Source organism: Lactuca saligna, chromosome 6 (assembly GCF_052625555.1).
Source record: "Lactuca saligna cultivar CGN05327 chromosome 6, ASM5262555v1, whole genome shotgun sequence".
In the NCBI taxonomy this organism is placed as follows: domain Eukaryota; kingdom Viridiplantae; phylum Streptophyta; class Magnoliopsida; order Asterales; family Asteraceae; genus Lactuca; species Lactuca saligna.
Window position 1 is genome coordinate 11,193,919 of NC_136422.1, and position 14,311 is coordinate 11,208,229.

General features: G+C 36.4%; 2 protein-coding genes across 2 annotated transcripts; both read right to left on the reverse strand.

Annotated features, from left to right (window-relative positions):
* Positions 1–2,479: 2,479 nt before the first annotated feature.
* On the reverse strand, positions 2,480–6,748 carry LOC145001948 (putative RING-H2 finger protein ATL21A). Its single transcript, XM_078961277.1, has 3 exons — positions 6,420–6,748; positions 5,940–6,345; positions 2,480–3,063 (listed from the first exon to the last, which is right to left on the reverse strand). The coding sequence occupies exons 1-3, from the start codon at positions 6,684–6,686 to the stop codon at positions 2,603–2,605; spliced, it is 1,134 nt and encodes a 377-aa protein (XP_078817403.1). The 5' UTR covers positions 6,687–6,748; the 3' UTR covers positions 2,480–2,602.
* A 5,826-nt stretch (positions 6,749–12,574) lies between these two features.
* LOC145002298 (uncharacterized) lies at positions 12,575–13,132 on the reverse strand. Its single transcript, XM_078961596.1, has one exon. The coding sequence runs from the start codon at positions 13,130–13,132 to the stop codon at positions 12,575–12,577; it is 558 nt and encodes a 185-aa protein (XP_078817722.1).
* Positions 13,133–14,311: the final 1,179 nt, after the last annotated feature.

Sequence of the window (14,311 nt, forward strand, 5' to 3'; positions counted from 1 at the left end):
AGTGGTCTTCTCTCCAATTTCTTTTTCCAAGTTCTACGATTTACAATGTTCTCCTTCTCCTTCTTCTTCTCAAATTTCCTCCATTTACTCTGTTCTTATTACTATATTCCTGTTTGACAGGTCATGAAAAAAATTAATCAAACTACTTTAAGCATATTAGTTTCATTCATCTCTATCTCTAAATATTATTAAACAAGAACCCTTAATTCACCAATAAAGCAATTTGGGCCATTGATTGTAGTTCAATCCTATGTTTTTCACCATTAGATCAAATTGTGAATATCATCTTCACCAAATAGAATTCAAGCACAATTACATTTAATTTTACAATCTCTAAATTCAACAATTATGTTATCAATTGAAGCATATCATTCTATTTATATACGAGATATCAATTTTTTTAATTAATATTCTTCCTAATTTAACTCCCTTATTTATAGCTTTTCGCTTTAAAATTCTAACCCGTTTAGCGGTTTTTTTTTTTTTTTTTTTTTTTTGAAAAACCCATTAAATAAGCATATTAATAATTCGGTCAAACACGATGTCCATCAATGTTTCTGCTCAAACCTTCACCAATTTCCTCTATCCCTAAAATAAAATTCAAAATTTCTTTCTTAGTGTACATCGATGGTACCAAAACTCATCAAAGGAAAAACAATTACCTTGCATTTAAATATTATTAATATAATAAATACTTCCAGTTTTATAAGTAATAATTGGTTATATAAATGTTAAATTACAATCGTTCGATTTCCATCTATCTAACTCAATAATTGTATATATATATTCTTAACGTTACACTTTTTTTATAATGTTATTGATTAGATTTACTATAATTAAGTTTAAATTGCAGAAAATTTTACTTGAAAATGATGAGCATTAGTTGATGTTTATATTGAAACTTAATGATGATGCAAAACTCTAAATCCCTTAGTGATAATATCCTACATACTTAATAATTGATTATTTCGACAAAATTATTTTCCACTAATTTTGATGACAAATTTGTTGAATTAAACATATTTTTATGATTATGAATTTGTTTTCTCTACACACTTGTACTTATCATTTTAAAGATAAAAAAGATTAATCATGACTATATTAAAAAATACCAAAAAGATGTTATTGCTCACACCTTTTTGACGTGATCTTCAAATGTTTTTTACTCAATTCTTTGTTTTTTTGTTTATATCGTTTTTGTATATTTGATTTGTTTATTCAAGAAACTCATATTTCCATTAATTTTGATAGCAAATTTGTTGAATTAAACATATTTTTATTATTATAAATTTGTCCATTTTCTATTGTTAAATCAAATGTAAATAAATTTAAATAATTGTTGAATTTCATAATCTATAGTTTAATTTATGCACTAACTAATCAAATTATAGTACATGTCCAAGTGTAAATAAAATTAAAAAATTATTTCTCATACCTTTCTAGGTCTTTTTTTTTTTTTTTGACAAGTTTTATATAAATTTAAAAATTGAAGCAGGGTGGAAAGATGTGCTAATGATTTTGAATTTGTATTGCCCTCTAGAAACCAACCGTAGCCTTATAGACCGTTCCCTCGTATCTCAGTAGGTTTTAACATTTCCTTAAAATCAACTACAAAAAGTCATGGATGCACTTCTTGAATCAGTCATCTAAACTGAATTGCATTTGTTCGTTGGATTCAGTGACCAAAATGCAAGATTTGTAAAAGTTCATTATTATTTATTAGTGTTAACATTTGACAAATTATGAAACTAATATTATATTTTTGTTCATTACATGTTTTTTTTGTAATAATTTATTCGATCGGAAGATATGTATGTATGATTGGGTGTAGCCTAAAAAAAATCATATTTTAATTCTTATAAAGAAAAAATACTTTAGAAATTGACCAAATTACAATGTCTGAATTTGATGTTTATAGTTTTGACAATGCACTTTTTATTGTAATGTTTATCGAATTTCTTTGTGGAATTTAACGTTGTTGGTACATACAACAACTTATTGTTGCTTTCGGTTTTATAGGACTAATATAAGAAGAGCCATATGAGCCTTCATGGGAGTTGGTACACCAAAAAAAGTCAATTGATAAAGCTACTATGCAACATGTTTTAGTCAAAGAGTTGCATCATGTTGTGATAAAACAAAGATCACGTAGATCATTTATGTTAAAAAATATTGTATTAAAAAAGCAAATTGCTCTAATATAAATTTTAAATATTTTTATTTAATAAGTTTGGTTTAAAAACTCTAAAAATAAATCTAACTAACATTTTTTTTTATTAAAATTTCACCTAAGACAATGTTATCTATTAATATTGTATGTATTTAATTTATGTTCCCTGCATTTAACGCGGGTCATAATCTAATTATCAATATATGAGACTATAATATACACAAATGGGTTGCAAACACAAGGCCTATGAGATGGGCATACACATAGACATGTTATACTAACACTCAGATAGATGCAAATTTAAGAGTCTGATATAATTTATCGTTTTTTATATTTCTTAAGAGTTAACCATATGACCTTTATAAATAAAAATATACATGTAAATGTAACAAAATTCATAATTATTTGCTCTCTACAATGATTCTACGGAGCTCAACCTTGTTGATGTTGATGACCAAGTTGTGTCCAATGCCGAATCGTAACCAATGCCGAACCTTCTGATGTATTTCTACACATCGGACAGGTGGCATTCAACTTGAGCCACTCATCAATACATTCGGAATGGAAATAGTGATTACATTCCGGGATTGTCCTCAACGAATCTTTAGGCTTGTAACCAGAAAGACATATAGCACAAGTAACATCATCGTTAGGCAATCTGAAACTCTCTCCAAGCACGGTTTTTGGGTAGGACTCGATTGTGTGCCAATCTAAGCCTGTTCTTGAGGCCAATTGTGGGATGATTCCGGTTGAGGAAATGTTAATGCTTTGGTTACTAGGGTTGTCATAACCTTGCATTTTAAAAGATGCATAACATACAAGTCCAATAATACATATTAATGAAGGTACACCGATGCCTATGAATAAACCGTATTTAGCAATCCCCATAATACCTATATACAAAAAACATGTATTAAAAAGAGAAACCAAAGGGTTAATGGCCTAACGGTATAGGAGAGGTTAGGGGTTCGAGTCTCGGTGGAGATATATGTTGTTATTTAGGAGTAGATTATAGTTAGTTTGTTGTTTAAAAAAAAATGAGAATCGAATTCAATGCAACATATATTGACTTTTCATGGTAGAAAAGTCTATTTACTAGCATGTTAAAAAAAAATAAATAAATAAAAAAATAAACTACATAATGAACATGATACTTACTTATTCCTCATTTTAAATTCCAAGCAATTGCATGTTAGATATCATTTTTGACTTGTTAGTGTAGGAGACTATTAAGTATATATAATGTTTTTCTAAAGATACATAAGACTAGAGGGTATGGTGCGGTTTGGGACCGCACCTTGGTGCCACATCAGCAGGGAACACCGCCCCCAGGGTGCGGTTTCCTGCCATTGAGACCGCAGTGCGGCTTTTGAAGACCGCGAATTTTGATTGGTGGGTCAAATTTTTGACCGTTGAACGCTAATTTCGTCTTTTTTTTTATTATTTTTATTTTTTTATTTTTTTTTTAATTTTCCTTCCTATATATATACACATATCAAACTTAATTTTTTTCACAACACAATCTTCTCTCTCTCAAATTTTTTTTTTTTTTTTTTAAAATCACCACTCTCCAAAAAATGTCATCTTCTGAAGAATTTCAGACTATTTTTGATACCGCTATTGCGTGTGTTCAAATGGCAGAACAAACATACAACGTTGTATGTAACAACGCAGCTGCAAGTTCTCAACAGAGAACACGAAGATACATTTACAGAAATCGTGAAGAAGCCAACCAACGTTTGGTGCAAGACTATTTTGCAGAGAATGCCACTTACCAAGGGTATTATTTTCGTAGGCGCTTCAGAATGCTCAAAGGTTTATTCGAACGTATAGTTGAAGATGTAACGAGGGAGTGCAGTTTTTTCCAACAACGCTACGATGCTAGAGGTACACCCGGTTTCACTCCGTTACAAAAATGCACGGCCGCACTTCGTCAGTTAGCATATGGCATTCCGCCTGATGCGTTAGACGAAAGTTTTAGGATGTCTGCTAGGACAGCACGAGACAATCTCCATTTTTCTGCAAAACTGTCATTCAGTTTTATGGTCCAAAATATTTACGTAAGCCTACACGTAATGACATCTTGCAATTGCAAGCTCAGCATGCTAGTGTGCATGGGTTTCCTGGAATGCTAGGAAGCTTAGATTGTCTCCATTGGGCATGGGAAAATTGCCCTACAGCATATCATGGGCAATTTACACGAGGTGATCATGGTCACCCAACGGTGGTACTTGAAGCAGTTACATCACAAGATATGTGGATTTGGTATGCTTTTTTTGGTTCTCCTGGTTCGATTAACGACATCAACGTTCTTAACCGTTCACCAATATTTAACAACATATACGATGGATCCGCACCAGATTCTTCTTTTCAAGTGCATGGAATGCCATATAAGTATGGTTATTATCTGGTCGATGGAATCTATCCTGAGTATGCTGTGTTTGTTAAGTCGTTTTCAGCTCCACATGGTTCTAGACGAAAGAAATTCAAGAGAGCTCAAGAAAGAGCTAGGAAGGATGTGAGCGTGCTTTTGGAGCTCTGAAGAAACGGTGGTTCATACTGAAAAAACCAGCAGCTTATTTGGGCGAGGAAAAACTTCAAGAAATCATGTATACGTGTATTATATTGCATAACATGATTATTGAAGACGAAGGAAGAGCGATATGTGCGTTTGACGAGGAAGAAATCATACCAGAGACACAGCCAATAGAAATTGGTGGCGAAGAGTATATAAACAGGAGAGCAGAGATACGTTGCACCGAAACATTTCACAATCTTCGCAATGACTTGGTGGAATACATTTACGGGGTTCAAAACATTAACCTTAATTTGGATCCACCGGATGACCCCGAAGATTAGTTCTCGGAGAACGACTTTATGTAGTTTCCTTTAGTTATTTTCTTTATGTTTTTTAAGTTTCTAGGGTTATTTAAATGTCATGTGTGTGTGTGTTTTTTTTCCCTTTTTTTTTTTGGTAATGCAATGTACTGTTTTTTTTTTTTTTTCGAGTAATGAAGAATTATGTTTTTTATTAAAATAAAAGGTATATTAAATTAAATTAGTTTAAAAAAAGAAGTTTTATTAAATTAAAATACTTAAAAAAAAACAAAAAAATATAAAAAATGAAAAGTGTGGCACCACACCCTTGGTGTGGCAAGAAACCACACTTAAGTGGTAAAAGATGACATGGCGCTGATGTGGCGGGGGAGGGAGTGCGGTTTCGGTGGCACCACTCCCTCCGGCCTAATATTATTTTAAGTTTACCATTTCATAAATTAAAATATAAAAAAAAAATGTTTTTAATATATCTTCTTTACCTCAACTCAATGTACCTTAACCCCACACTATCCTAATATGATAGTACTTAGTTTTTCCTCATTTTAAATTCCAAGCAATTGCATTTTAGACGTCATTTTTGACTTAGTTGTTAGTGTAGGAGACTATTATTAGGTATAATGTTTTTCCACATATACATAATATTATTTGAAATTTACGATTTCATAAATTAAAATATGAAAAAAAAAATGTTTAAAATATGAAAAAAAAAATGTTTTTAATATATCTTCTTTACCTTAACTCAATGTGTACCTTATGCATAAAACTACGTACTACATGTATCCCAAGGAATCATTCACAACGTAACCATTAGTAAAAAAAACTGTATGCATAACAAATGTGAAACCTATGGATTGGATGAACCTCTCAGGCTTAACAAGTAGTACTTCATGCATAAAAGTATGTACTGAAAGAGTCGGAAGAGAAACTTTACCACGGGAAGAAGAAGAAGAACTAACGCAAATGATATGTCCATCATCACTCCTCCATCCACAGACGTCGCCTTTCTTTTCACAAGATCCGCAGGACGGAGTGAACCACACCAACTCCAATCCCTCCCTTATGTCGCTGTTTGACCTGATCGGCACCATGATCGTCTTCATAACCTTACAAATCGAAGGCATAGAACGAGAATCGATCGACGCAGCAAATACAGAGTAATTTCCGCTGCTCAAGCAAGGGAACGGCACGCCGGGGTACATGAAACCGGAGTTCTGTAAGGAGCAGTTGTAAAAAGTGTAGCTCTTCATCCATAAGATACTGTAACTGAATGGCGTGTCGGTTACATTGACGTTGATTATTCCATTTGGTCGGCAGAATTCCGGATCTATGTAGATGATCTGTGAATCGTTTACAGGTCTCTGATTAGAGACGTGATGTAAACTACTTTTTGGGTAATGTTTTGGAAACGAACCTGTGAAACGTAGGAAATTCTGTTGACGATATATGAGCGGGATGATGGAAGTCGGATGATTGTTCGTTTTAGTTCGTTACAGTAGAGGTCAAAACCGGGGAAACCGCACCGGGCTGGTTGTCGGCCGACGATACGGAACGGGAACCGAACATCTGGTTCGTGGGGGCCGCATGCAGAGGACGGCAAGCAGTCGTCGTTGACACTGGCGACTGGTTTGAGTAAAAAGAATGAGAAACTTATTATTATTCGTAAGAGAATATGTTCCATTTTCTACATGTAGTACCGGCGTGTTAAGGTAAGAGGGTAGTTATTAATATCATTCCAATTTATGTTACTTCCAAAACAAACTAAAATACCATTCGAATTTGTTATTAAATACTTTTTTTTTGTTGGTCATTATCCACAGGAGGGTTGTTGGAAAAATTCAAAACTAAACAACGCGTATAAAAGAGCTCTTAGTTGCAATTTCATGTATATATTAATTCACCAATTAAATTAAATTAAATAAATAAATAACTAGTCGAACCAAATAAGGTTTAAAGTAAATTACATGAATGTGTGTTTTCCAATTTATAATTTTAACTCGTACTCTCCTTATAATTTGATTTTGTTTCGCTCTTGGTCTTTGACGAACTTAAAATATATTCTTGTTTATCGTTTTAATTATTTTATTTATTTATTGTTATTATTTTTTTTCAAACGACAAGGTGTGTATTAAATTAAGAAACCAACATAACACTTGAAAACAATACAAGTGGGACAAAATAGAATACAAAACATAAAATTTTTTTTGGGATATAAACTATATTCATTATATAGATCAACCAGGAAGAGAGATAGCACCAAAAGTAGCAACTTAGAGCATTAGATCCAAAAAAGTACTGGATCAAAGAGGCCACACTAGAATTACGAAGCATCTAAACAGTTGTGGGCACACCACATTAAGACTTGTTGCATCTATATGGACATTTGCATCTTAATTCCCCATAATAATAACAATGTACTTTCAAAATTATGATCATATTATCTTGATATCACATCGAGTTTAATAGTTTTGGTTCCCATTATTCTTCATTTCTTATCTCATCAGAGTTTAAACTTTAAAGAGCACCAAATTTGCCTCTAACATCAGTTTACCTCCTGCAACCACCCATCACCAATACCAACTTCAAAATTATATTAATTCAAACATAAAAAGCAAACCATTATTAACCTCATTTCAGAAATCCAAAACTCAAAGTCGATTATGGTAAAGGAAATATGTAACATCCTAAAAGTATGATATAAATTTTCAAATTAAAATTAATAGTTTTAATCATCAAATTGTTCCAAAACATTCATAATATACAATATCAAATTTATCATAGTAATAATATCCAAAAAATGCAGAAATCATGAGGGGAGGATAATGTGCCATCATGTCGGGCTCTTCCCCTTTGTACCGGAAGTACTTGAAATCATAAACATAAACTATAAGCACGATGCTTAATGAGTTCCCCCAAAGTACCACATAGTAAACATACAACTGGGCCTACCCCTGGGGTATATTTCAACCCAATAAACAAATATGGGCCCCGCCGTGGGGTATATTTCAACTCGAACATGCCATAGTGGGCCCCACCCGACAAACAATAGTCGGCCCCACCCGACAAAGTATTTCAATATGATAATATGATAATGGGCCCCACCATGGGGTTTATTTCAACCCAATCATATAATAATGGCCCCGCCCTTGGGAGTATTTCAATCCAATCACACACAAATATATATCATATAACAGCTAGAATTCTACATAGCCAAATAATAGACCAACATTGATGCATTCGACCCATGGATACAGTAAGGAGACTCACCTCAAGAATAGACGAAAATAGCTGCAACAACACATTGCTCCAAATACAGACTCTACCGGTCACCTTTACATATAACAGTGACCAATACTCGGTCTACAGCTCAAAATACCCAAAATACCCCTAGGTCAAACTTAGTTCAATATTGGTCAAGTCAACCGAGTCAATCGGGTTAACTCACATGAGTACGGTGGTCGTACTCAACTCATACGTATGACATACTCCGCATTGACTAGAAGTCGGGGAGCTGATCACGTAAGTGCAATGTACCATTTGGTATGCTCGGCATATCCGTCTGCCACCTTTTCTTCCTAATAAGGGCTTAATCCCTTAATCATTTTCGTCCAAAATCTAGATCTAGTCGCCAAATGATGTCCTTAACCACAAAGTTTCTGACTTTTTGAACTTGCATGGCTATTAAGTGCTCATATCCAAAAACCCTAACTTCTTAAATCATTAAGACATCCATAACTCATGCATGTAAGGGAAAAAACATCCAAGCTTGCATTTTTTTTGACTAAATACATCCTAAAATGTTTGAAATGACAACTTAAAGGTCCTGGAGTATTCCATACTCATAAGGATCAAGATTTGGGACAAAAAGGTGCAAAATCCTAAGCTTGAACAAGATCTAAAGAAATGTACATCAAGGTTGGAGCTTTATACCTCTAGAAGATGCACAAGGTTGAGTAGTTGCTAGATCCAAAGGCTTGAGAACAACACCACTCCTTTGATGATCTTCCTTCACAAACAAGAATGCAAAAAACTCACTCAAAAGCTTCAAATATCACTCTTAGGTCTAGGGTTTTTGATCTCAGGGTTTAAAGGGATGGAGGCTATAGTTAAGAAATGGTAAAAAGCCATAATGTTCTTTAAATAGAGTCCAAACCCTAAAATTTAGGGTTTGTTCACTGCTTATATATGCCCAACATACATGCATGTACACTCAGCATACATGCCAGATCCACGATCCACCTTTGTACACTTGCGCCCGACGTACTTGCCTCATACGCCCAACGTAGGGATCATATCTGCAATTTCTTTTAAGAGTTGGGTTACAATGAACATAATTGGAATACTAGTGTTAAAATCTCCCCCACTTGAATCAAAATTCGTCCTCAAAGTCCATTGTTGTGAATAAATCAAGGTAGTGCTCTCGCATCTCTACCTTGGGCTCCCACGTTCATTTGGAATACTTCCGATGCTACCACTAGACCTTGACCAAAGACACTACTTTGTTGCATAAGGCCTTTATCTTCTTATCCAAGGTTACTACTGGTCTCTCATCATAATTCAAGCGATCATCAACCTGAATATCATCCAAAGTTACAACCACAGAATCATCGGCCACCCACTTCCGAAGCTGAGAAACGTGGAAGGTGTTGTGGATTTGACTAAGCTCATCAGGAAAATCCATTTGATATGCAACCTTTCCCATGCAGGAGGTAACCCTAAAGGGACCAATAGATTGGTGGCCCAGTTTTCTCCACTTCCAAAATCGGATGACACCTTTCCAAGGTGAGTAGGTGACACCTTTAGAAGCACTAAGTCCCCTACCTGGAACTCGAGATCTGATCGCTGCCGGTTTGCATAACTCTTATGATAGCTTTGTGCGACTCGCAACCTATTGTGTACCTGTTGAATCACTTCGTTGGTCTTGAGTACTACTTTAGTACTCCCCATGACCTGATGTCCGACCTCCCCCTAGCAAACTGGGGTTCTGCATCTCCTCCCATACAACATCTCAAAAGGTGGTCGATCAATACTAGCATGAAAACTATTGTAGTAGGTGAACTTGGCCAGTGGAAGGTAAATATCCCAACTCTCTCCGAAATCTAAAATGTACGCCCGAAGCATATCTTTGAGTGTCAGAATCGTACACTCGCTTTATCCATCGATCTGGGGGTGGTATGTTATACTAAAATACAACTGAGTATCTAAATTATCATGAAACTTCCTCCAAACCCTAGAGGTGAAACGAACATCCCGGTTCGAAACCACCAAAATTGGCACCCTGTTCTGAACCACCACCTTCCAAATGTAAATGTCAGCTAACTTCTCATCGGATATACTCTCGGCAATCGGTATGAAATGTACACTCTTGGTTAACCTATTAACAATGACCTAGATAGAATCAACTCCACGTGTCTTCATTGGCAGCTTTGTGATGAAATCCATGGTAATCGTTTATCATTTCCACATGGGAATGGGTAATGGTTGCATCTTGTCATGGGGTCTCAGATGTTCGGCCTTGACTTTCTTGCAAGTCAAGCACCGCTCCACGAACCATGCTATCTCCCTTTTCATAGAGGGCCATCAATAATTTAACCTCATATCTCGATACATCTTCATGGCCCCCGGATGGATTGAAAACTTTGACTTATAAGTATCTTGCAGAACTATCTGTCTCACCCTACCAGTTTTCAGAACCCAAACTCTACCACACTGAGGTAATAACCCTTGGCTTTCTCTAATAAATAATGGTATCTGCCTTCTGATCCTCCCCGCTTTCCAGTTTTCCTTTTTCAGTCCTTACACATGAGCCTTCTTGATCATATCTAACAGAGGCGAAATCATAAACATCTTCAAAAAAATATCCCCAATACGGGCACTCACTGTTTTGCGGTTCAAGGCATCGACCACCACATTGTCCTACCCAGAGTGGTACAGGATCTCACAATGATAATACTTTACCACGTCCAACCATCTTTGTTGTTGCATATTCAAATTCAGTTGGTCTATCAGGTACCTCAAACTCTTGTGGTTAGTGTAAATAGTACACCCGACCCCTTACAGATAGTGCCTCCGAATATTAAGGGCAAAAATTACAGTCCCCAATCCAAATCATGTGTAGGGTAATTAGTAGTGTTGTAAAAATCGGTCTAGGCGGCGCCTAGGCTCTAGGCGGTCTGCAACTGATTACGATTAGGTGTGCTAGGCGGAAATTGGTCAATATCGGTCAAACTCGGGCTAGGCGGTCCTCGGCGGTCCTTGGCGGGAAGATTTAAAAAAAATTCAAATTTTCAAATATTATACCAAAATTTTCAAAACTTTAAAATTTTAAATTTTTAAATATTCAAATTTTCAAATATTATACCAAATATTTCAAATTTTCAAAATTTAAAAAATTTAAATTTTCAAATACTATTTTTTTCTTAGGATATATTAAGTTTTAAAATAGTTTTATTCGTAATTTATGGTCGCCGATTAATCCTCCGATTAATTCCCGCCAAACCGATTAATCGTTTGACCCCAGTCGACCGCCGAGCTACCGCCAAACGATTTTTACAACCTTGGTAATTAGTATCATGAGGCTTCAGCTGCCTCGAAGTGTAAGCAATCACATGACCCCTCTGTATAAGGACAACTCCCAAACCTAATATAGAAGTGTCACAATAAACCACAAGATCATCCATACACTTGGGTAGTGCGAGAATCGAGGCATCGCACAATCTTTGTCTCAGCGTCTCAAAAGCCAACTACTGATCGGACCCTTATCGAAAAGTAACATTCTTCTTCGTCAAGTGAGTCAATGGCACTGTAATCTTAGAGAAAATCCTGGATAAATCTTCGGTAATACCCTTCAAGACCGAGGAAGCTCCGAACCTCAAATGGAGTCTTCAAAATCTCCAACTGCATCACAGCCTCGCTCTTGACCGGATTAAGCAAGATACTCTTTTAGTTGACGATGTGCCCCAAAAATTGCTCTTCAAGCAACCATAACTCATATTTGGAGAATTTGGCATACAACCTTTCTCTCTGTAGAGTCTCCAAGACTTCTCGTAAGTTCTCATTGTGTTGCTCCTTGGTCTTGGAGTAGACCAAAATATCATCTATGAATACTATCATCGAACGATCCAACATCGACATGCAAACCAAGTTCATGAGGTCGATGAACGTTGATGGTGCATTTGTGAGCCCGAATGGCATCACCACAAACTCATAATGACCATAACAAGTCTTGATATTATCCCTGACCCTCATCTGATGGTAGCCTAATCGAAAATCAATCTTAGAGAACCAAGGCGAGCTACTCAGCCGAATAAATCCATTTTCTAGGAGTAGGTAACGGCTCTTCACCATTAGCTTATTCAACTCCCAGTAGTCAATGCACATCCTGTGTGAACCATCCTTCTTCAAGATCATGATCGGTGATCCCCAAGGCGAGCTACTCGGCCGAATAAATCCATTTTCTAGTAGCTCCTGAAGCTGCGTAGAGAACTCCTGCATCTCTAGTGGTACCAAGAGATATGGTGCCTTGGTTATTAGAGCTGTACCAGGAACCAGATCAATTCGAAACTTGACCTAACTCTCAGGAGGCACTCCTTGCAATTCCTTATGAAATACATCAGAGAAGTCCCGAACAATAGGCACCCCACTTAACTCCGTCGTGCCCTCAACTTGAGTGTCTGCAACATAAGCTTGGAACCCAAAACAACTTTGCTGAAGATATCTTCTGTCCCTCACAACTGAACAAAGAGTAGGACCACGCAGAGCTCCCTCCCTAGTAATAACCAGTTCTCTTCCATTTGGGGTTCGAACTCTCACTAGTTGGCGCTCACAGTTAATCATGGCCCCATTAGGGACTAGCCAGCCCATCCCGTTGATAACCTTCGATCCTCTTAGAGGGATCGACACCAAATAAATAGAGTACCTCTCACCGAATAGGTTCAGGATACACCCATGATAAACCCTTGAAGCACTCACAGAACGATAATCAACAATCTCGACCTCCAATGGATAACCCAAAATACCGGGAGCATCACTGAACTTCATGCTAAGCGTAAGAAATACAAAGGATTGGGTGGCACCCGAATCAAACAACACATGAGCATCCATTCCATTTAATAAAAAGGCCCCCATATAAGTCCTATAGAACATGAGCATAAATAAGAAAACCAATAAAAGATACAAATAATTCATGTACCAGTAACTACATCGGGTACTACACGGGCCTCATCAATGGTCAACTGAAATACGCTGCTCTTCACCATATGTGCATCCGCCTAGCCTTGGCGGCCATTAGTAATCCTCAAGGTGGCTGGTGCAGGCGCCACCCCTGCCCCTCCCGTCAATCTCAGACAATCGACCTTTTTATCGCCGGTCTGATTGCAATGAAAGCAAATCAGAGCACTTCGGGCAATCCTTACTCATGTGACCCGATTGACCACAACTGAAACATATTGAACCCATCAATAGATATTCCCCACTGTTGGCCTATGATGAATGTTGGCCTATGATGCGTGAATCGGAAGTCTTAGGCCTTTTAGCCTGGCTAACTATTGTCTGCACCTACTCCGATGCTTCGTGCGAAGCTCCAACTCGATATCCCACTTACAGGCCTTCTCAATCATATCATTCAAGGTCTTGCACCCTAAAAAGCTCACAAACTCCTTGATATCATCCCTCACCATGTCATGAAACCTCGTCTTCTTCATATCCTCATCCGCAACGTACTGCGGAACTCTAACACTGTAAATTTTCAAATAAAATTTTCATTTTTAAATCACATAAAACACAATATCACATTTCTCAAAAACCACAAATGTATCAAGTGTCAAAACACAAGACAACAAAATGTTTGATAATATCCTAAAATCCTAAAAAACATAATCTTTAACAAGTGTGCACAATCAAGTCGGGGTCTTCCCGCGATCTTGAGAGGTACCTGAAACAGATATCACACAACACTATAAGCATGAAGCTTAGTGAGTTCCCCAAAATACCACACACAATAATTAGCCTCTCATGACTATATCTCGATAAGGACCCTCCAGTCAAAGTGTCTCAGTAAAGATCCTTCGGTCTCACACTCGGGTTGTACCCTCCGATCCTAACTCAATATGGCACAGAATAATATACAACATAAATCACAAAGACAAATGCATGATATCACATAACTCAGTATAAGCATATAAGACCCTCCCGTCACACGGTATTTGTAACAACGTAAATTTTTCACCCAAAATTTTCATTTTAAATTAATGTAAAACACATATCACAACTTTCCAAAAATCTCTGTTAATAATTATCCACAAAATT

Excerpts from the sequence above, each read along its gene's own strand:
- LOC145001948 (XM_078961277.1), bottom strand. The coding sequence starts at position 6,686 with ATGGAACATATTCTCTTACGAATAATAATAAGTTTCTCATTCTTTTTA. Across the intron at positions 6,346-6,419 it reads GAATTTCCTACGTTTCACAG|ATCATCTACATAGATCCGGA; the intron begins GTTCGTTTCCAA and ends AACGATTCACAG. Across the intron at positions 3,064-5,939 it reads TTCTTCTTCTTCTTCCCGTG|GTATTATGGGGATTGCTAAA; the intron begins GTAAAGTTTCTC and ends TTTTGTATATAG.
- LOC145002298 (XM_078961596.1), bottom strand. The coding sequence starts at position 13,132 with ATGGGGGCCTTTTTATTAAATGGAATGGATGCTCATGTGTTGTTTGAT.